This window comes from Entamoeba invadens (genome assembly GCF_000330505.1).
Source record: "Entamoeba invadens IP1 unplaced genomic scaffold scaff_1105074725163, whole genome shotgun sequence".
Classification (NCBI taxonomy): domain Eukaryota; phylum Evosea; order Mastigamoebida; family Endamoebidae; genus Entamoeba; species Entamoeba invadens.
Window position 1 is genome coordinate 163,839 of NW_004443556.1, and position 21,714 is coordinate 185,552.

Here is a 21,714-nt window from a genome sequence, read left to right on the forward strand (position 1 = left end):
ATAGAATTGAGAAAAAAACAAAAAAAATATACTTATAATAAATTAATTATAAAAAAACTATTAACAATATCAAAAAAAATCAAAAAAAAAAGAAAAATTTGTTCATTAAAACACACAAAATCTTCTTAAAAAATGAACTAACTTTATTTTTGGTTTTAATTAATAATATAGTAAAACAATTATAATTATACTACAAAAAAAAGTACTTAATAAAAGTAATGACTACTTTTATGGCGAAGGAAATGATAGAGATTGGTTACTATTTTTGCACCCGCCAAGACTTTATCAACGCGATGTTAGTGTCAAAAAAGTTCCGCCACTTTGTGAGGGCGTACACATTCAACCCGATACCAGACACAAGTCTATTTCCTCACATGAAAATACAACGAATGTATTCGAGAGTGGACAAACGTATAGAAGGGATGCCTTATATATTGTGTTACCCCATCACAGTCGAAGAATATGAGAAGGGCGATACCCATCCGACGTCCTTGATATTTGTTGCGAAGAACAGAATTGCCAACAACAAGAAACGCGCCTCATTTGGCGCTCGCTTGAAAATCATATGGGATAGAGCGTTTGAGAAGATGGATTTTAAAAGTATTAAAATTAATCCAAAAGTCCATTTAATAGGGTTTGCTGCATTTAGAGACTGTTCAAAGCTTCTTTACATTGTCCTGTCCTCGTCACTTTTGCACATCGCAGCAAATGCGTTCGAGAGGTGCAAATGTCTCAGAGCAGTTGACTTTCCATCGAGTATCCGGTATATAGGAGATAGTGCCTTTAGAGGATGCGAAGGCCTGAAGACCGTCAAATTCAAAAGTGATACTCTGTGCGAGTTTGGGAAGTGGGTCTTTTGTGGATGTTTCTCTATTACAAATGTCGAGTGTCCCGACGAGATGCGAAAGATGATAAACCCATATGATGGTATTCTGATTGATGTAGAGCTTGCAGTGTAAAGATTGTGATTAACACAAGCGAAGTGTTGTTATTAAGTGCTATTTTATAAGACCTATTTAATTTTGTATCATTTTGTGTCACATTTTTTTGTGACACTTTTTAACACACTCAAAATGAGAAATAAATTAGATACAGAGTGCTAAGAAACAGTGTTTGATGATTCAGACACATCTATGCTTGTCGTCGACAAATAGTTGAAGACTTTACTTTGTGAGAGGTGTATGAGTTCCATCTTTCTTCCATATAACTTTAAGTTGTCGTAAAAGACCACCCCTTCCTCGATGATATCAAGCTTATTCCACTCTCTATCTAAACTTATATGTTCCAGTATTCTTCTCTCAGGCATCCACGCGTTCTCTGGCTTTTTCTTGACGACTTCCTGAAATGTGAATCCAAAGTATTGTCTTAATAAGTCGAGTAACATATTGTCTATTGTAATTGCAATTACTCTTCGCTTTTTCTGTTGGTCGTCGGTGAGTAATTTTGACATTTTAATATCCTCCTCCACTGTATTTCTATCAAGAAGTGTCACATTATTAAATGTTAAAGATTCTATTTTTAGCTTTTGAAACTTCCCTTCTTTTAATGTTCTTTTGAGTGTTATTTCACATCCCAAGTAATAAAATATCATCATCAGAAATCCTTCATTTCCATAGTCGTTTCTATTGGCATTGACTCTATTCGCTCTCTTCCGTGTCCGAGTGTCTTCTATAGTAATTGCCTTCTTTTTGCGGCCACGTTTGTTCATTAAATTAGAACTAAGTGGTAATATAGTGTTTATGTTCATTCTATATGAGTCTGAGACTTTAAAGTTTTTGATTTATACATCGTATCTTCTATGACGAATGTGTTGTTGTCATAGTCGTGATATTGGAGGTTTCTCATAGTACATTTCATTGAGAAAACATAACAACAACAATGTCTTAGCTCTGACATTTGATGTTGAAGTGAATTTCGGCGGATATATATAGAATTTTTTTTTGTGAGGTGTGAGGAATTAATTATTGATTAGTATATGATGTGTTAGGTCGGGGTTGTTTGTTTAGACTTAACCTTCTACTCAAATTCAACATTCGACTCATGGCTTTTTATTAAGTTTTATCACATTTTTTATTATAATATATAATACTTTTCTTTCAAAACTAAATATTAAAAAAAATTGGTTCAAAATTATCAATTCAATAGTTTCATATCTTTGATTTTTAAAACTATTTTTTGTAATACATTTTTTTTAAAGTTTTTTATATTTGATAGTTATAATAAACAAACATTGACGTAAATTCACAGGATATCAGTTTATATTTACAATTGAATATCTAAATTTATATTATTTTTTAAATGGTTTAATAATTGTCTTCAATTAACTTATAAGTTAATAATAATAAAAACTATTAATAACTAATATTCAAAATAATAATTCATTTCAAATAAACTTCAACATCAACTTTAAATGTTTTTTTAATTTATTTTGATTGTTTTTTTTTTAAAATTATAAAAATGTTTAAACCATTTTAAAATAAAACTAGTTAAAAAATTATAAAAATAAACCAACAATGCAAATAGTAATTAGTTAAACTATTTTTAATAATTGTTTTAACCTTTTAAACAAAATAATGAAATTTAATTAACTATAATTAACTAAAATTTATATTTTATTTTATTTAATATCTAACAAATTATATTTGTTAGTAAAAAAAACAATCCAATACAATTAATGAAACGATACTATAAAACAAACAAATTATCTTCTTTTTTTTCATTTGAAATATTATCAATATTATAGTAAACACAACTAATAAATATAGTAAAAGAAGGTACTTGTTTTAAAAACTCTTGAACTGTGAAACAATCAATTGTGGGAGTTCTATGTCATGGGAGACGACGCAAGCAGTAATAACAATCGACGGGTATCATCTCGACATGGGCAGTGACCACCACCGATCTTTCCAAGACATCTTGTTTCGGTTATGTGAGTATGCAACCATATGTATTCGATCAGCTTCGATCTTAGAGTCGAGCTCAAAGCAGTTACCACCAGAGAAGTATCAAGACTATGTAGTTCAAATCACTGAATATATCAAAGAGTTGAATGACCCATTAAGTAAATTATATATTATAGTTGAGAGAGAGTGCACTATGTTGTCACACAAAAGTATTCAAGACTCGACTCAAGACAGACTAATGGTCTTAAAAGACTTGACGACCAATTACCTTCAAAAGTTTGACAAGAACGACATGACCTCAATGATCTCATTTTTTAAGACCACTTTAACTACAACCTTTTCTGTGATGAAAGCAGTCTTATCGGAATGCTCTGAGACTTTATGTGACAACTGTGATCTGATCATTCAAAACATCGAAAAGACTCTTCTGTTAGAAGAAGACACTTTCAATCAGGGTTCTATCTTTGTTGCGTCACAAATAGTCAATGGGATAGGACTTCCTTTACGATATCGTAAAAACAGTGTCTGTGGCATACTTGCCGATTTGTATGACGAGGTCGCTACCCGTTTAACACTCTCCCCAAACAAACAAGAGATTGTTCTCTGTAAGACACTTGTTCTCAAGACAAAGGACGTCTTCAGGAGAAATGTTCAAGACGTCACCGTCAAAGTTGAGGTGATTAAGGTCGACAAGTCAACGGCTTCCTTAACTGTCGTCCCCACTTTTAGAGATAAGGCGATGCTTGAGATGTTCTCCAATGACATTGAAGATCAAGGTCTTCGTGAATCGTTTGTGCAAGGGTCTATTTTGGAGAATGTTAATACATTCAGTAACATAGCTATAGAAGTCTCGCAGAACACAGTCACGCCGGAGAAGAAGCAGATGAGGGGGATGGAAGTGATTATAGAAGCAATCAATCATCTTGTCGATACAATCGACCCCAACGACGAAGTCTTTTTTAAGACGCAAACAGTGAAAATTGAGTCTGGGAACAAGAGCGATAGCATCTGTGGGGAGGGTTTAGTATCTGTATGATGTAATTGTGTCTTTTGTGGATTTGGTGTTAGTTGAATAAGAGAAAAGTTTGAAAGAAAGCGACAAAGAGTTATTTATTGGTTCGCAATAGTTAAGATCCACTTGTCGAGGAATGGTATCCCAATGAAGACACCAGAGTTGGCCTTGAAAACGGCAAGGAAGATTAAGACACACATCACTAAGATGGCTACAACAAACATGATCCAGAAACAGACTATAAAGAACATCCCAGCCCAATAGAAACATAAGAAGAACAAGGCTATCAAGAACACTATCCCATTCACTATGAAGGAATGAAGAGCTACAGCACGGACATATACATTCTGCTTCTCAAGGAAGAACAATACTATCCCTCCTATCCACCCAAAGGCAGTCGCTAAGATGGAAAGAACTAAAACAGAGCAAGAGAGCGATGTTGCTTGAGAATCGGTGTTTTGACTGTTTTGCGAATAATCATTAAAGGGGTCACTCATTACTATGTGGATTTCAAAGTTCTGTTTTTTCTCTTTACAGGCCAATAAAACCCAATGACATTTCTAATCTTATTTATGGTTTCTATTTAATAACTATTAATATCATATCACGTTACTATTTACCAATGTAGGCGGGAAGTATTTCACATGTTTTGAAGTTCTATAAAAGAAAAAATCTTCCTTTTATAGTTCAAATAATTTTAGTAAAAAATAGTTCTCTTATTAATAATTTATATCAGGAAATTTATAAGTATGATTAATTATAGTTTTAATATTGTTTTTAATTACTTTTTTGGAAAAAAAAGAGAAAAAACTATTTTCCATTAAAATGTTTTTGAATTGTGTTATTCAAAATTTATTATTTACATCGATAATAGTATTAATTTACTTTAATTTCTTTAATATAATAATTATGTCAATTAAAAATTTTATTAGTTTTTTTTAATTGATTTATAATTTTTTAAAATAATATAATAATGTTATACTTTTTTAATTAAATTATAATAATTATTTTAATGTAAAATAAAATAAGTTAGATGTTAATTAAATAAAAACGATATAACATTATTATTTATATATATATTGTATTATATATCATAATACACTCACAAACTTTATTTTTAACAAACTTTTAATTAAATTTAAATAAAATTAAAAAAATTGATAGAGAACAAAATGTAAATTCTTTAGTAATTAACTTTAATAAAAATATAATAAATCAATTTATTAATAAAAACTAAAATTATTAATAATATAAAACTAGATAAAATCATCACAAAAAAATCACATCAAGTTGTGGAAAAAAAACCAAACATCACAAGATAATACCACAATATCAAATATATTATTTAGATATAATATATTAACCATATAATATTAAATAAAATTGTTTATAAAACCAAACAATAAAAATTGCTGATCCGTTAAACACATATTTGACAACACTTCAAATCACCAAAAAGAATCTCAAAAATGAGAAAACAATCTTGAAAAATCATTGAGGAATGTTGTTATTCCTACTCTTCATTTCTTTCACCTTCTCTCTTTCCGTTGAACCCATCAACTGGACTCGAGACACAACATACAATAACGTCGTCTCACACATCTATTTTAATGAAAACTCTCAGAACAAGTACACCGCTGCTTTACGTTATGACCCCAGCACTCCACTCGCAATCACAATCGACATGTTCCACCCAAAACTGTCGCAGAAGACTATTAAAGTGACTGCGTCGTCTGTCGTTCGCCCACAAGTCTCCATGTCGACTTCGAAGTTGTTCTTTTTGAATGACGGGAATGTCGAGGTGTGGAATGTCAGCACAGCCTCGCCGACGCCGTTGAAAATGCTCACGTTGACTGGCGTCGATAAGAACTCGCCGCTCGCACTTTTGGAAAAGAACTTTACGGCGAACAAACCATCAGTGTTTCTTTATATGTGTAAAGACTCTAAAATCGCTATTTACGACGAAAATTTGAAGTTGGTGCAACAAACGGGATTTCCATGTGGAAGATACATGTCTGTGGGGAATAACATTCTTGCGGTCAAGAACACTACGCTCATCGAGATATACACCGTCGGCAGCACTGGCGCACTGACCGTCAACACACAAACGGAAATAACAGGAACTTCGGAGTCAGTGATGTTGGACCCTATGATTGTGTCGAAGGCAGACATTATATACTCTGTTGTCTCTGACCAAAAGAAGATTCAAGTGAACTCACCAAATAACTATAAGACTGCTGTGTTTATCGAGAACGTCACTTTTTATGATAACACTGCGGTATCGACGGAATACGCCCCCATCTTGAATAGTCTTGGATGTTTCATTGTTGTCGGTAGACTCGGCGCGAAGTCTGGAGTGAATGAAGTTGCTGGCGCAGTCACGGTGTACTTTGATAAGTATTTTACTTCAGGATTAACTGATCCAAAACGGTTTGAAAAGATGCACGAGGTGAATGGGACAGCTACTTACTTCTACAAAGGATACTCAGTTGCTATGACTGAAGACACTTTGTATGTTGGCGGTAAAGTCAATTACTTGACTAATGGAAGTCTTCAAGGACTCTCAAATAATGTCACTTTAGTCACTCAAAAGTGCTGCACGAATGGAAAATGCTTCTGCCAAGAGGGATACTACTATGTTGATTCTGTTGGGAAATGCTTGTTAAATGTAGCACATAAGAAGAACAGAACTCTTGTCTATATCCTTGCTGGTGTTGGTATTGGATTATTGTTACTCTTCTTGATTATCATTGTCGTGATCATCGTTGTGATGTCGAAGAGAAACGAAAAGAAGAAAGTGGACGAAGAGAGTGGACCGATTTTGGTGCCGTCAGCGGAAGGAGAACAACCAAAGACCGATGATTTTAAACCATAATTCATTTTCATGCAGTTCGAGTTGTTTAATTATTTCAATTATGAAACAGTAGATAGTACTGTCTTATTTATTGTCACAAGAATTCTATGTTAATTTCTCACTGAATAATTGTTTTTTAATACAAGTTAAATAAAGGTGTTGTGGTGATACTCATTAAAATGTTATGTTCACGATGAAATAAGTTAAAACTAGAGTCAACATTAATTAAAATAGTAAGTAATAAGAAATGCCACAAATTTCATGTGTTGTCTAAAGATTTGATAATCCTAATCGATTTTGTTATAAAAGTACTTTCCACTCAAGGAAAGTAACATGGTGTTAAAGATGTCGGCTTTTAAATTGCTCTTGTTGGAAGAAAAAACGCATTTAAAAGAAATAAAACCTCTGTTGTTTTTTATCTCCTGTTCTTTGTTTTTTTCTGTTGTAATAATAAACAATGAATGTTCAATGAATCCTTTTAAATTAGGTATTATTTACCTAAGATTTTTACTGTCACACTCTGTTATTATTTGATGTTTGTCATTTTGATTTGTCATTCATCGTTTTTTTTATATTTATAAATCTTAATATTATCAAGTATAATACAATTATTTTATCTGTTTAATAAAACTGTCGTTTTTTGTTTAAAATTAACTCGAGAAATTTGTAACTCAAGTGTATATTTTTTCTATAAATAATGAAAATAAAAAAGCTATAGTTATAGTTATTTAACTATTTTTTCTTCCTTATTTTTTATTATTTCAATAAGAAAAAGAAAAAAAGCGAGATTGGATGTGAGGAATCGGGTAAAAAAACCCAACAGAAAAAGGACCAAAAAAGAAGCGGTTATCTAAATATAGAGGATTTTTTGCTAGCTTTGTGAAGTATACTAATAGTAAAATAATTTATTTGAAAAAACACTGAATAATGAGATCCTGAGTTCAAGCTTCTTATTTTCAATTTTTTTCATTCTTAGTGTTATACATTGAAAAGCACTCAGAAATGGACCAAAACGATAAGTTTTGGTTTAAAAAACTATAACTGAACTATATTTTCAACCCAAAACAAAAGTGCTTTTAAAAATCCGCAAAATGTTGAATTAGCCGAAACTAAAGAACAATTAAAAAAGCTAATAAAATGGCAGCTAAAACGGGCTTTCAAGAGCAATCATCTTTGCTGCCAATATTTACTCTGTAAAACCACTTAATTACAAAGCAACAAAACTATAATAAAAAAGTTAAGCAACAGAGACGAAAACAATTTCAATGACCCATCGAAAGTTACTTCTTCTTAAAAGACCACAGAAATCACCAAATTCGAGTAAATGCCATTTAAGAGTCATAGAATTGAAATAAGAAGACTAAAGTAGTGTTAAGTCTTTCTAAACCACGTCACATTTTCATCTGTTAAATTGAACAAACTTGGTTACTCAGTACACACCGCACACATGAACCCCTATTTAAAGACTTTTGTCGTCTCAATTGGAATGATGACAGACGCTTACGAGATCTTCCTGATGAACATCTGTTACGTCATTATAAAGACCATATACGGCGAAACACCGTACTCCTCGATGTTGTCGTCAACGGTCCTCTTAGGGATGGCTATGGGGCAACTGATGTTTGGTATCTTAGGCGATGCCATTGGTAAGAAACTGATGTTTATCACTACGCTGATGATCCTCATAGTCTTTTCTATAGCGCAGGCGTTTTCGTTTGAAGTCCCCGATGACGCGGGCCCTTATATCATTCTTGCAACTATTCGATTTGTTTTAGGGTTGGGGATAGGTGGGGAGTACCCCCTGTCCTCCTCCATAGCTTCCGAAGATGCCAAACCCAATAACAGAGGAAGAAAATTAGTCTTCATTTTCTCTATGCAGGGTATCGGAAACATTTTGGCGCCAACTATAGTCCTCATTTTGTTGGTAACACCACTTGACTTGGATTTAGTCTGGAGAGTTGCTTTAGCACTTGGTGCAGTCCCATGTATCCTCACCTTATATCACAGAATTATAATGCCGATGCCAAAGAAGAAAGTAGCTGCAAAGACTACGAAGAGTGAGGTGAAGCGACTGATTAAGAAGAATTGGTATTACTTATTTGGGACCGCCGGGTGTTGGTTCTTTTTTGATATTGCGTTCTATGGCAACTCGATGTTTAATTCCACGGTACTACAAGTCATTGGATTTGGACCGAAAGACACAGACAGTGATCCCCGGCAAGGGCTTATCTCCACTGCTATTGGAAATTTGATATTAGTCTTAATAGCATTTCCTGGCTTCATAGTCAGTTTCTTATTAGTCGATCGGATAGGAAGAAAGCCATTACAGTTGTTTGGATTTGCTGGGACAGCAGTTTGTTTCTTCTTTATGGCGTTCTTCGAGAGTATAGTGTTGGACAACGTCCCCTATCTCTTCGTCGCTGTTTATGGCCTTTCATTTTTCTTCCAAAATATGGGGCCTAACACAACAACTTATATCAATGCCGCAGAAACATATGACCCACGAATTCGTGGGACTTTTAATGGACTCTCCGCGTCTTCGGGGAAAATAGGTGCTATGATCGGAACTGCTATTTTCGAACCATTCTCGTCCAAGTTTGGTCACTTGGCGACGTTCTGTACATGTGGTGGATTGATGATGATAGGGTTCTGTTTGTCGTTCATTGTCCCGGAAGGAAAGGGTGTCGATATCGAAGACGTTGATGTCCTCGACGGGTATGAGAGGTTCGAAGATGACACTTCCAAAAGTGTCGAGAAATAAAAATGATTGTTATTTACTTGGAAATGTTTGATGCAACTCTTTAACTATTGTTAATGGTTAATTTATCTATATTTTTAAAAATTGTCTCAATACGCCACAAGAAGTATGACTTACTAGTCTATAGTAATAATATTACTATAAATTATTATAACTATATAGTATTTCTATACTAGTATATTAATTAAAATATATAATATACCCTTGTATTAATTAAGTATAATAAAAAATAGTATGAAATGAACTAAAAAACACAAATGGTTTATTATCTTGTGGTACTCCTCAGCGTTTTAGTAACAAGCGAGTGCTCGAATTGTAAGTTGTGTGAAGAAGGAAAATGCAAAGAATGTGAACCAACGTATACGATGTTTGGAGACGAGTGTATTAGTTTGTTTCTTTACCATACACCTTATTGAAATACTCAAATCGAGAGGGGGAAAGTGTTCTAGATCGATGCGTTGAATACGAGTCAACGAAATTTGGGTGTAAAAAGTGTGTCGAGGGTTTCACCCCTTCTGTGAATGGGCTTTGTCTCCGTTTGTTCACTTTTTTTCTATCTTAGACAATATATATATGATATAACAGTAAAGAATGTACCCACGTATTTGGTGTTGATTGTCTTGAGTGCGAACAAACATATTCTACTCAGTGCTCGAAATGTAAACAAGGGACTGTCTTAACTCGGGAAGGTGCCTGTATATTCTGTTCTAAGTATTTTACATATTGCGAGGAGTGTGATGGACAAACAATGCGATGTTTAAAGTGCAAGAATGGGAAAAGTCCTGCGACGGGCTTTTGTTAAAATTGAATAGTAAATTTAATTATTAAATTAAGTATTACTCTTTCATTTACAAATGAATTCTTTTATTTAAGAATTGAATAGTAAATTATTATTTCATATTAAATTATTCATAACAAAGCATCAAGACGTATTGCTGATACTTCTTTTGAAGATGAAAAATTTCGGGCAGAGTAATTCCTGTCTTCGAGGAAATCTCTTTCAAGTCTGTTTTTCCATCGAAGTACATCTCCATCTTCTTGAATTGCTTCAAGTCGTCGTCTAAAGTACTTTCTTCGTGGAGTTGTAAGTCATTGAACCACTTCTTGTCAATACAATACAAATACTTTCTCACTCGAATTAAGACATCATGTGCTATCAACCACGTAAATGCCTCAACAAAAGAGTCTTGATCGCCTTCTGGTATTGGTTCGAGTATTTTGTCCAAAGTCTTTTTCTCAATGAAACTGTTTAAGACTTTAGTGATGTCGCCCCCACACTCTTCTTTAAATCTCATTGCCAAAGTCTTCACTTTTATATGTGAAGATGTCCCGTCCTGTATTTTTTGTGGGCTTTCACAACACTCCTTTGGCAAGAAGTAACCCGGCTGCGTCTCTTTTGAAGGCGATAAGATGTAGACGTCATCCAAAAAGACTGCTTCGATGACTTTAGCCTTCCCCCAATAGACCAAATACCTCACAACATCATATATTTCGAGTAATGGTATTTCCGTGGTCATCGATAAATATTGTAATGAAGTTTGCGGTGTTGAGACTTGAAGGACTTTTTTGACCTTTTCGAAGAACCCTTTGTTTTGGATGTGAGGGAATTGTTCGGGGAGGAGGATTAAGTCGTCGCTATTAGTCAAGCAGGATATCCACTCCTTCGACGTCTTAAATAAAAAGATCGAGTGATAAGGCAACAACTGTTGTGAGAAGACGTCGTCGTAATTTTTCAAAGAAATGGGTGGGAGGTATTTCTTATTCATTTTTGTGTGTGCGACGCCGTTTGTTTTTAAGTCGATGAAGATCTTTTGCATAGCCGAGGCCAAATCGCTCTTTGTGATGATTTCAGTGACCAACTCTTTGTAAGTTAAAGGGACGTCCCGTCTTATATTCTCTTGGCAGAACTTTTGTCGTGTTGAAAAGATCTTTCGGACTTGTGTAGAGACGTAGCCCGAGTTAATCTCTTCGAGGATAAGTGCCTTAGAAATCGTTTTAGAGACGGTCATAAAACCGTCGATAACAGAGCGGATATACACATCTTTTTGTAAGAGAAACACAGTACTGATCGATGTCAATTCACTGTCAGTCATTACTTTATGTTTCAATTGTATTCCATTGATAGTTAGTATCAATGGAAAACAAAAAATACACAAACTTCTCCTCATCTTCGTCTTCAGGAAACTCCTTAAGATACACCACAAGAGTGTATGTATCAACGGAAAACACAAAAGGACCTTCTTTCATTCGGCGAGGAACTAGAACAGAGCCAAAATTGACTATTTGAGCTTCGGAGGGATGATAATATTTTGCATTCCTTTGGTCGAGGATGGCTTGTTCGACACTGTTTGATAACGCAAAGGGCTCGTTGTCCATATTGAAACAGAATAGTATGCGACTGCCTTCTGCTCGGCTGCGCACGGCAACTACAACGTGTTTGAGTGTTTCCATCTTCTAGTACATTTAATAGTTTCATTACTTTTTCTTTTAGTTTGAGCGAAGTGATCTATTTTTATTAAACAAAATTAAATAAATGAATTCAAGTGATTCATTGAGAATGATAGTATTTATATTAATAAAAGTACTATACTCAATCAATTTTTTATGGCTAGAAAGTAAATAGCATTATAATAGTTTTGAAGCAGGGAATGAGTTGGTTGGCAGTATGTGCACTTCACGACATTCTCTTTCTTAATTGTGAAGCCAATCTTGACTATAACAGTCTTCACTTCCTCCCAAGTCAATTCGATTGATAAAGAATCACTTTCTCGGTAATGATAGAGTAAAGGTCCTTCATTAATCCATATTCCTCCTTGTTTTAAAGTGTTATGAATCACTCTGAAATACTCGATAATGTTATGAGCAGTGTCTATGAAGAAACAAGTGATGACGTAATCGAAAGCTTCCCGTCTTCCTTGGTAAAGATCTACAAAATCACCGGCTAACATCGCCATCTTCATTTCACCCAAATCAGCAACTTCATCTGGAAGTGTTGCAGAGACTAATAAGTCCGAAGAAGTGACGGCATTACACGTCTCAGTCGCCCAAGGATGAACTCGATACTTTTCCTTTGTTGAACACCCATTTAAGAGGAATGCGCCGACTACTAACATGTAATATGAGATTTCATTGCCTTCACACTGGACGCCTAATTTCGCTATTTCATAGGCTAACCGCCCTAATCCAGCACCAGGGACTAACACTTTGAGAGTACTCCGATTTGGAGCGTGTGATATAAGTTGCTCTAATTCACAGAGAATAGGGCCGTAACACAGAGAACGCTCGTGACTCCCTTCAATACTCCAATCGCGATATAAATGCGTTAACATCGCTTTCACTTTATCTATTTTACTGCAAATCTCAGTACGAACGGCGGCGTCTTCGGAGAAGAGTAATGCCTCCTGTTTGGCGTCATTTAGTGGACTCAGTCCTAATGCGTCTTTTTGCGTTTCAACTACTTCATTGAAAAACAGTTGATTCGCTTGGATGGAAGACGCAACACCTTTATATTTCATTAAATAATTCGGGAGTAACTCTTTGTCTTCTTCACTCAATGAGGAGTACATGTCCATTTGATGTTTCATTTGAAGAAAACAAAATTGACTATACACTTGAAACGCCTCTAACACACTTGAAAAGTACTTCTGTTCTTCATCAAGTTCTTCTTTAGTAAGTTGTTTAGGTAGGCCAGTTTCTTCCATTTAATTGATATTGATGTTTTTGAGTTAAACACATTTTGTGTTAATTTAGTAAATGTTATTATTAAATGTTATTATTAAATGTTATTATTAAATGTTATTATTAAATGTTATTATAAATAATTTTTTTATATTACTTGAAAAACAGTTGTGTTATTATTTTTGAAAAAAAGAAGTTAATAAAATAATAAGAAATAAATAAAAAATAGAATTTGTCAAGTGTATTAATTCTGTCGCTGAGCAAAATATTGATAATTCAACAGAAAAACGAATCTATATTAAAAGAAATAATAAAATAAATTAAAACAATAAGAATATAAAGAGTTTGCACACCAAAGAGGAGAGAATATAACAATTGGATTTCCGCTAATATAATAAAAAGATAGAGAAAACTTTAAAAACAAAGATGTCAATACGACGTGAATTAGGGAAGTCACAGAGCGTGATCTTATTTAAACGTTCCACCTCTGTGCGAATAAATGCGTATAAAATGTTTTTGAATTACATCAACAATGGGCAATATCAAGTGACGAACTTTTTTAATGATCTTACGAATGGATTGTCCTTGATTCTTTTTATGGAAACACTATCACGGAATCATATGAAGCGATATAACAAGACACCAAAGTGTTTGATGCATTACAAAGACAATTTAGAAGGAGTCTTGAAATTTATGCGAGAGAATGGGATTTTAGACAATATAGTCTCACAAGACATATTCGATAAAAATGAGAAGACCATTTTGATGGTCTTTAAGTCGATCATCAAACGATTTTGGTTCAAAGGTGTCGAATTGAAACCAAAGAACTTTAATGTGTGGCTTCAACGTGTTTTTCATAAGGAAGTCAATGCCTCAAATGAATGGAATACTCTTGTCTTTTGGGAAACTATAATGAACTATTTGAAACCTAATTCAATTAATAAAGAAAATTTGCATGAAAATTTGAAGGAGAATTTGAATTATATTTTGAACGTCGCAAATAAAGAACTCAAAATCCCTCTTATTATTGATGGACAAGTAATTGTCGATGGAATTATAGAAGAAGATATTATTGCTCTTTATTTAGTCTTTTTTGCATTGGCAGATAACACTTTGTCCGAAGATGACGGAATTTTATTTTTGAGAAAAGATCCCCCTCAATTTAGTACCTTTGACGCAGACCGTGGATCGGAGACGCCAAAACGAAAAAGTGTCTCTTTGAGTAAAAGCACAATCGTCTCCTCTTCAAAATCAACAAGTTCTTTGGGACTCACTGCTGAGGTGATTGAAAAAAGCGAAAAAAAAACAGAAACGCCAAAGAAAGAGGTAAAAAACACTGAGATGGAGGAACTTAAGAAAAAACTCAAAGAAAGTGAGGAAAGGTGCAAAAAACTCGAAAACGAAAAAGAAAAAACGGAAAAAGAAAGAAAAAATACAGAAGAACAGAAAAATAAGGAAAAAGAAGATAACTCAAAAAATCTGGAGAAGATCAAAAAACTGGAGGAACTAGTCAAGGACTTGAACAAACAAAATGAGGAAATTGAAAAAGTGCGAGCTGAAAAACAGAAAGTGGAAAAGGAACTTGAAAATATAAATACAGAGCTGAATGATGTGAAGGAAAAAATGAAAGACATTGAACAAAATAAAAAAATTGAGATTGAGCAATGTCGGAAAGAGAAAGACGATTTATCAAAACAAGTTAAAGAAAATTCGACTAAAATTGCAGAACTTGAAAATGTGAAAACCGAAACGGAAAAAGAACTAAAAAATAAAAATAAAGAACTGAATGATGTTAATGATAAAATAAAAGATATGAATGAAAATCATGAAAATGAAATAGAGAAGAACAATAAAGAGAAAGAAGATGCACAAAAGAAAGTCGAAGAATTGACAACAAAGAATGCAGAACTCGAGAAATTTAAAATGAAAAATGAACAATTGGAAAAGGAACTCAATGATAAAACAATACAACTTAATGACGTGAACGATAAAATGAAAGATTTTGAACAAAATAAAAAAACCGAGATTGAGAAGTGCCAGAACGAAAACAACGACCTTGAAAAGAAATTGGCTGAACAAGCTTCTAAAATTATTGAAATGGAAAAGCAATATAAAGAAACGATGGAAAAGAACCAAACAACTCAAGCAGCCCGAGAAAAGGAATTTTTGGAACAAAACGAAAAGGTTAAAAAACTCGAAGAGGAAAATTCTCAAAACCAAAATGTTTTTGACAAAAAAACTCAAGAACTTGAAAATGTGATTCAAATCAAGGAAGAGGAAAAGCAAAAACTGAAGAACGACTGTGAAACTTTGCAAATACAACTAACTGAAGAACAAAAACTTCAAAAATCTGGAAATGATGAGATTGAGAAATTGAAAAACGAAAAAGACGATTTATCGAAACAAGTTAAAGAAGTGATAGCAAAGAATGCAGAACTTGAAAATAAAAATACAGAGCTGAATGATGTGAACGATAAAATAAAAGATGTTGAACAAAAACTAAAAACCGAGATTGAGAAGTTGAGAAATGAAAAAGAAGATACAGAAAAGAAAGTCGAAGAGATGACAACAAAGAATGCAGAACTCGAAAACATGAAAACCGAAACGGAAAAAGAACTAAAAAATAAAAATAAAGAATTGAATGATGTGAATGATAAAATGAAAGAAATGAATGAAAATCACAAAAACGAGATTGAGCAATGTCAGAAAATGAACGAAGAATTGACATTCAAGATTGAAGAAAGCGAAAAAGAGCGCAATGAAAAGGACAGAAAAAGAGAAGAGGAGATTGCGACATATAAAAAGGAGGAATCTGAACTGAGAAAACAAGTTGAAGAAGCCAAAAGTGTGAATCAGAGTTTAGTGGAACAGAATGAGTTGCTCAAAATCCAAATGAAAGAGCTTCAGAAGGCTAAAGAGGATATGGACTTGAAGATGATACAGAACGAAAATGTGTATAAAGGAGAGATCGACGGGTTGAATAAAGAACTTGAGGACTTGAATACGAACTATCAGATGTTGATGCAAGACAACATGAGAGGGAACACTGACTTAGAGAACAAAATCAATGAAATGAATGAACTTGTAAAAACGAATGAAGAGAAGAACAAAGTGAAGGATGAGGAAATTAAAAAACAGAAAGAAGACAACAAAAAAATGCAAACCAACGAAGAAGAGATGAATAAGAAGATGAAAGAGCTTGTTGAGAAAATGAATAAAAACGAAGACAAGACAAAGGAGATGGAAAGTCAAGTGAAAGAGAAGGAACTTGCTGCGAAAATACTTAATGAACAAACACAGGAAATGCAAAATCAGATATCTGAGACGGTAAGACAATTAGAAAATATCAAGAGTAAGGCATTGGAGGAGAGCGAAAGGCTTGAAAATGCAGTTGTTGATGCAAAATTGATGATGAGAGCAAACATTGAACAAAACAACACCAAAAACGAAGAGAAGATGAAAGAAAAGGAACACGAGATTGATGAATTGAGAAAAGAAATGGAAACTCGAGAAAAAGAGAACACCGAGTTGAGTGCGAATTTGGAAAAAATGAAAACACAGATGGGAGAAAATACGAAAAAGAGCAACAAAATAGCGGAGGGTCTGGAACTTAAAATAGAGGATTTGGAGAATGCTCTCAAACAGAGTGAAAAAACGATCAAGCAGAAGAACGAAACCATTGAAAAATTAAAGGAAAGTGTGGAAAAGATGGAAACTGAAGTCAAAACAATGAAAGATGCGGAGTTGTTACTGAAAGCCGAAATTGACAAACGCGAACAAGAAAATGCTACGTTACAAGGCGAGAATGAACGCATCGAAAAGGATACAAAGGTATTGGAAGGCAAGATATGTTTGTTGGAGAAAGAAAATGAAAATCTAAAAACAGAGAGCGAGAGCATCAGAGAGAAACAACTGGAAAGCGAAAGACAGAGCGAAAAAGAAGTTTTGGAAATGAAACAACAAATAGAACAGATGGAAAAAGAAAACCAAACACAGAAAGACACAATCGCTTTGTTGGAAGTTGAGAAAACACACAACTTGAAAATAGTCGAAGAAGCGAACGCAAGAGAAAAGGAATTGAAAATACAAATTGAAGAAACTGAAAAACTCAAAACAGAAGCTAACGATAAAGCAGGTGAAGAGACAAGGAAACGAAAAGAAGCTGAAAAACAAAACGAAATATTAAAACTACTTGTGGATGAAAAAGAGAAGCGGATCAACGAAAAGGACGAAGAAATTGAACGTGCAAAAACCGAACAACGCCAAAAGGAGGAGTTGCACAAACAAATTGAAGAACAGAACAATAAGGAAATAACAAGGCTGCAAGGCGAGTTTGCTGATCTCCAGCAATTGAGGAACGCTGAAATAGTTCAAAACGAAGAAAAACGCAGAGTTGATGAAAAAGAAGGAGAAAATGAAAATAATGATGAAAAAGAAAAAGAAAAGAAGAGAATTGAGGAGTTTGACAAGCGCATGGAACGTTTAGAGAAGATGATTTCTGATTTTGAGAAAGTCAATGAGAAAGCGAAAGGAGAGATGGAGGGGAGTTGCAACAAGTCGAAAGATGAGATCATTGCGAGTGTTGGAGAGGCCGAAAAGCGAATGAAGGAACTCAAGGATTTGATGAAAGAACGCAGTAAAGTGGAAATGAGAAAAAGCACAAAGGGAGAAGACAAAGAGAAGAAGGAAGAGAAAACGCAGATGGAAGAGTTGATGACAACCCACAAAAAGGAGATGGATAGTGTTTACAGCAGTACTAAAACAGCAATGCTTGCTGCTGTTGGTGTTGCTATTGTATCGCTTGCTATCCATTTTTTCTGAGTAAATTTTATTAGAAAGTGATTTGTAAGATCTTTGTGGCATTTGGTGCCCGTTAGAAATGTTTTATAGAAATTTATATAATATGTATAGTTTCCCCTGTTATTAATGAATTATAGTAAAAAATATTAGTATTATAATTTAATTATAAAACAATCAAAGAACTTATAAAGAGAACTAACCATGTCAATGCAGAGCACATATTTTGTTATTATTGGAGGGAATGACCGATTGTTGTATGAATATCCCAAAGAAAGTTCGATGAAGTATGCATCAGATAACGAGTATGTGTTAAACCAATTTGTGATCTTGTCTGCACTTGATTTTATCGAAGAGAAAAAGAAAAGTTCGTCTAAAATGTATTTCAAAACGATTGACGTCTACGGCTCACATCATCTCTCTGCCTTTGTTACCGCCGGCAGTTTGTTTTATCAATTCAATCATATTAAGAGAATAAAATAGTAAAATTATTATTACTTTTACTAATTAGAATTGACATCAGAAGAATAAGAAATTATTAGAAATGGGAAGTATTTATTCTTAGATGTGAAATTCATTTTGATGAGTTCTGCAAAAACGGATGAAACAAAAGCGTTTTTCAATGCGGTGTATGAGCTTTATGTTAAAATAGTCTTAAATCCGTTCTACGAATTGCAATCGCCGATCGAGTCGGACACACTCACAGAAAAGATTCAAGTGCTCCTCAAGACGAACAAACTGGAGTGATGTTATTAGTTTATTTTATTAAACTAATAAGATTCATAAGTATTAGTTTAATTATGATTTAACTTCTATTCTTTCCATTGCAGGTGGTTGTATCTTTTTGTTATACTTTTACTATTCAAATAGTATCAACAAGGAACACCTAACAGATATGAATTACAAAGTACTTTTCAAACTATCTAAAGCCCCCTGGAAAGATTTGGAAGGTACACATTTGAGGAAGGAAAAATGAAGGAGATTGGACGACTGCGGTTAAGTCTTTGTTAAGTGGTTGACAAAGGAAGATGAAATACTTAAAAAATGAAGAGAAATGAATCCCACAAGACCTGACGAAACACAACTTTAAGTCGGGAGTGGGGTTGAAAGTAGAAGAGAAGTAATTTGTGTTGATCTGCTTTGATGTGATGTTGTTCACGACGAGAACAAGTGCGTGGTGTGATCGACAATACGTTGCGAGTGCCGTCATGACGGTAGTCATTGCTGAGAAGCGATAAGTCTCTTCTGTTTGTTTCATGAAAATTGGAAATGAGTCGATGATAATAACATTAGGAGGGGAATGTAGCAGATCTAATGACAATATAGAGGCCGAAAGCGTGAGGAGGGAATGTGGTCGAGAAATTTCAATTTTCGAGAGAATTGAGTCTTGAGTGACTTCGTCAGGAAATGACTTGACTAAACATTCTGAGATCTCTGTGACCCTTTTTAATGATAAATTGTAACCACTGTCATAATAATGGACAACACCATTACACCCACCCAAAGAAATTGGTAATGTTGCATTGCAAGCTACTTGCATACTTCGTGTCAAACTCTTTCATGTGTTCAATAACAAACAAACCAGAGCTGTGATTTTCCAATTCCAGGAAACCCAACAATTTGTATCATTTGTCCGAATTCTAAACCACCCTGAAGTATCCTGTCAAGATCTTCATTGAAAGTTGGAACATTTTTAATTTGTAATGTGCGCGTTTTCTCAAAGATGTCACTTAGTGTTTCTGTCTTCTTTTGGTCTTCTTCCATTGGTATTTTAATTGAATAAATTGTTTTTAATATATTCAACTTTTAATAAAGTATTAAATTAAATCATATAAGACTTTAATAATTAAATTAATTAATAAAATCTATTAGTATAATTTAATTATATATAGATATTTTGAAATAATACTTTTAACAATAACCTACTAAACATACTTATTTGCTCTATAAGAGATGTATGAAATCCTTGTGTTGTTTGTGCTCCTTATTTTAATACTCGTCGCCATTTACTTTTTAAGGAAGGCGATGAGATATACAACAGATAAAGTACGCAAGAACAATAAAGTCCAAAAGAAAACATATAAAAGGAAAGTAGGGTTTCGCACCACAAGGAAAAACATTCAGAAAGCTTTTAGTAAATATTTACTTCCTTTGCTTATTGAGACAAAAAATCTGAAGTTTAAGAAATTTGCAATCATTGACAAAATTAAGGCAAAAGGGGACATTACAGAGGATGTCAAAGTGTATAACGAGACAGTCTCACAATTGCGAAAAAAAAGAAATAAAGCGGCAAATAAAGTTTTCAAAGTTGCGAACGAGTCGATCAAATATATCAATGTAATGGATTTGCATGGTCTCTTAGTTTCAGACGCTATTCAAATAGCGGTGACAAAGCTCCGGATGCTTCAAACCAATCCAAAAGTGAAAGTTGTTACATTTAGTTGTGGTGTCGGCAAACACAATAGTATTGGAGTTTCAATGATATTAAAGTCACTCGTAAGGTACTTGATCAATAACGGAGTTCCTTTCTATAAGAACGTTAATAATGGCTTTGTGAGTGTGCAAATAGCAAAGTATGAGGGGACATTCCCAACAAAAGAAACTATAAGGAAAATTACACCAGACTATATAGAGAAGCTGAAAAGTCGATTCGTAGAAGAAGAGTCTGAAGACAATGAAGAAGATGTCGACTATGGGCAAAGTGATGATGAATATGAATTGGCGTTGGAAGGTGTCGATGACAAAGTGGAGAAGAATGAGAACGAAGAAATGAACGAGGAAGAAAACAACAAATTTGGTGAAGATGTTGACACTGATAACCTCGAAGATGGTTACACATTTTCTTGAATGTTTTTTAAATTGTTTGAATTTTGAGTTTTTAAATACAACAACAATGATTTTTATTTTGGTGCAATTTAACTGCCAGAGAAAACAATTGAATGTTTTTTCGTGGTTTTGATTTGAAAAAGTTGTGTTGAGAAATAAAAACAGAAGCAAAGAATCCATGGAATACTAATTTGTCAATAGTATAAATAATAAATGGATTGAGACTATTTTTAGTTTACAAATCAAATGTTTTGACCTCTTACGAAATTTGTTTCGAAAATGTTGTTATAAAAAATTTCACGTTGATTCCAAATGAAAACTTTTATATACCATTACGTTTGTCATAATTTCTAGTTCAAAACATAACATTATATGTTCATTGTCATGATTTTAATTTATTGTTTTCAAAATGTTTTCACACAACTAATGAAACAGTAAACAATAAAAGATTATAAAAACATTTATAAAATAATTATAATGATTATTCAAATAAGCACAGTTTGTGTTTGTCAAATGGAGTTAATTAATTAATTAAAACTTCAAACATAAACTTTGTCTTTATATCAAAAATATTTATTGTAAAAACACATTTTTTTCAAATTAAAATTTTCTTGTTATCGAAAAAATACGAAAACATGTAAATTATTACAAATTAAACTATCCTTTATATTTAAAATTTATAATGAATTAGTTTTTCATTATTTTAAAGTGGTTTTATAATAGTTTTCAGATTTCCTTATTCTTTAAAAATATAATTATGACATTGTTTTAATTATTTTTATCATTTGTTTTAGTTGATAAAGAATGCCGTTTTATGTGGATAACATTCCATATTACAAAAGTATAATTTGATTTTGGTCGTTTATCTTTGTAATAACTTCACTTC

At 33.3% G+C, this 21,714-nt stretch overlaps 13 protein-coding genes across 13 annotated transcripts; 8 read left to right on the forward strand and 5 right to left on the reverse strand.

Annotated features, from left to right (window-relative positions):
• Window positions 1-218: 218 nt before the first annotated feature.
• On the forward strand, window positions 219-959 carry EIN_118230 (hypothetical protein; the record flags this gene model as incomplete). The annotated part of the gene is made up of 1 exon (XM_004258972.1): window positions 219-959. The coding sequence occupies one exon, from the start codon at window positions 219-221 to the stop codon at window positions 957-959; it is 741 nt and encodes a 246-aa protein (XP_004259020.1).
• A 140-nt stretch (window positions 960-1,099) lies between these two features.
• Window positions 1,100-1,708, reverse strand: EIN_118240 (hypothetical protein; the record flags this gene model as incomplete). The annotated part of the gene is made up of 1 exon (XM_004258973.1): window positions 1,100-1,708. The coding sequence occupies one exon, from the start codon at window positions 1,706-1,708 to the stop codon at window positions 1,100-1,102; it is 609 nt and encodes a 202-aa protein (XP_004259021.1).
• A 1,118-nt stretch (window positions 1,709-2,826) lies between these two features.
• Window positions 2,827-3,939, forward strand: EIN_118250 (hypothetical protein; the record flags this gene model as incomplete). Its single annotated transcript, XM_004258974.1, has 1 exon — window positions 2,827-3,939. The coding sequence occupies one exon, from the start codon at window positions 2,827-2,829 to the stop codon at window positions 3,937-3,939; it is 1,113 nt and encodes a 370-aa protein (XP_004259022.1).
• A 74-nt stretch (window positions 3,940-4,013) lies between these two features.
• EIN_118260 (hypothetical protein) lies at window positions 4,014-4,412 on the reverse strand (the record flags this gene model as incomplete). Its single annotated transcript, XM_004258975.1, has 1 exon — window positions 4,014-4,412. One exon carries the CDS (start codon window positions 4,410-4,412, stop codon window positions 4,014-4,016), a length of 399 nt encoding a protein of 132 aa, XP_004259023.1.
• Window positions 4,413-5,416: 1,004 nt separating this feature from the next.
• On the forward strand, window positions 5,417-6,790 carry EIN_118270 (hypothetical protein; the record flags this gene model as incomplete). The annotated part of the gene is made up of 1 exon (XM_004258976.1): window positions 5,417-6,790. One exon carries the CDS (start codon window positions 5,417-5,419, stop codon window positions 6,788-6,790), a length of 1,374 nt encoding a protein of 457 aa, XP_004259024.1.
• A 1,426-nt stretch (window positions 6,791-8,216) lies between these two features.
• EIN_118280 (inorganic phosphate transporter, putative) lies at window positions 8,217-9,530 on the forward strand (the record flags this gene model as incomplete). The annotated part of the gene is made up of 1 exon (XM_004258977.1): window positions 8,217-9,530. The coding sequence occupies one exon, from the start codon at window positions 8,217-8,219 to the stop codon at window positions 9,528-9,530; it is 1,314 nt and encodes a 437-aa protein (XP_004259025.1).
• A 254-nt stretch (window positions 9,531-9,784) lies between these two features.
• On the forward strand, window positions 9,785-10,329 carry EIN_118290 (hypothetical protein; the record flags this gene model as incomplete). The annotated part of the gene is made up of 3 exons (XM_004258978.1): window positions 9,785-9,914; window positions 9,959-10,063; window positions 10,118-10,329. 3 exons carry the CDS (start codon window positions 9,785-9,787, stop codon window positions 10,327-10,329), a joined length of 447 nt encoding a protein of 148 aa, XP_004259026.1.
• A 103-nt stretch (window positions 10,330-10,432) lies between these two features.
• On the reverse strand, window positions 10,433-11,978 carry EIN_118300 (hypothetical protein; the record flags this gene model as incomplete). The annotated part of the gene is made up of 2 exons (XM_004258979.1): window positions 10,433-11,609; window positions 11,671-11,978. The coding sequence occupies 2 exons, from the start codon at window positions 11,976-11,978 to the stop codon at window positions 10,433-10,435; spliced, it is 1,485 nt and encodes a 494-aa protein (XP_004259027.1).
• Window positions 11,979-12,121: 143 nt separating this feature from the next.
• Window positions 12,122-13,228, reverse strand: EIN_118310 (hypothetical protein; the record flags this gene model as incomplete). The annotated part of the gene is made up of 1 exon (XM_004258980.1): window positions 12,122-13,228. The coding sequence occupies one exon, from the start codon at window positions 13,226-13,228 to the stop codon at window positions 12,122-12,124; it is 1,107 nt and encodes a 368-aa protein (XP_004259028.1).
• A 403-nt stretch (window positions 13,229-13,631) lies between these two features.
• On the forward strand, window positions 13,632-18,026 carry EIN_118320 (trichohyalin, putative; the record flags this gene model as incomplete). Its single annotated transcript, XM_004258981.1, has 1 exon — window positions 13,632-18,026. The coding sequence occupies one exon, from the start codon at window positions 13,632-13,634 to the stop codon at window positions 18,024-18,026; it is 4,395 nt and encodes a 1,464-aa protein (XP_004259029.1).
• Window positions 18,027-18,206: 180 nt separating this feature from the next.
• Window positions 18,207-18,749, forward strand: EIN_118330 (trafficking protein particle complex subunit, putative; the record flags this gene model as incomplete). The annotated part of the gene is made up of 2 exons (XM_004258982.1): window positions 18,207-18,444; window positions 18,568-18,749. The coding sequence occupies 2 exons, from the start codon at window positions 18,207-18,209 to the stop codon at window positions 18,747-18,749; spliced, it is 420 nt and encodes a 139-aa protein (XP_004259030.1).
• Window positions 18,750-18,921: 172 nt separating this feature from the next.
• Window positions 18,922-19,766, reverse strand: EIN_118340 (hypothetical protein; the record flags this gene model as incomplete). The annotated part of the gene is made up of 2 exons (XM_004258983.1): window positions 18,922-19,543; window positions 19,585-19,766. The coding sequence occupies 2 exons, from the start codon at window positions 19,764-19,766 to the stop codon at window positions 18,922-18,924; spliced, it is 804 nt and encodes a 267-aa protein (XP_004259031.1).
• Window positions 19,767-19,955: 189 nt separating this feature from the next.
• On the forward strand, window positions 19,956-20,849 carry EIN_118350 (hypothetical protein; the record flags this gene model as incomplete). Its single annotated transcript, XM_004258984.1, has 1 exon — window positions 19,956-20,849. The coding sequence occupies one exon, from the start codon at window positions 19,956-19,958 to the stop codon at window positions 20,847-20,849; it is 894 nt and encodes a 297-aa protein (XP_004259032.1).
• Between the last annotated feature and the right edge of the window lie 865 nt (window positions 20,850-21,714).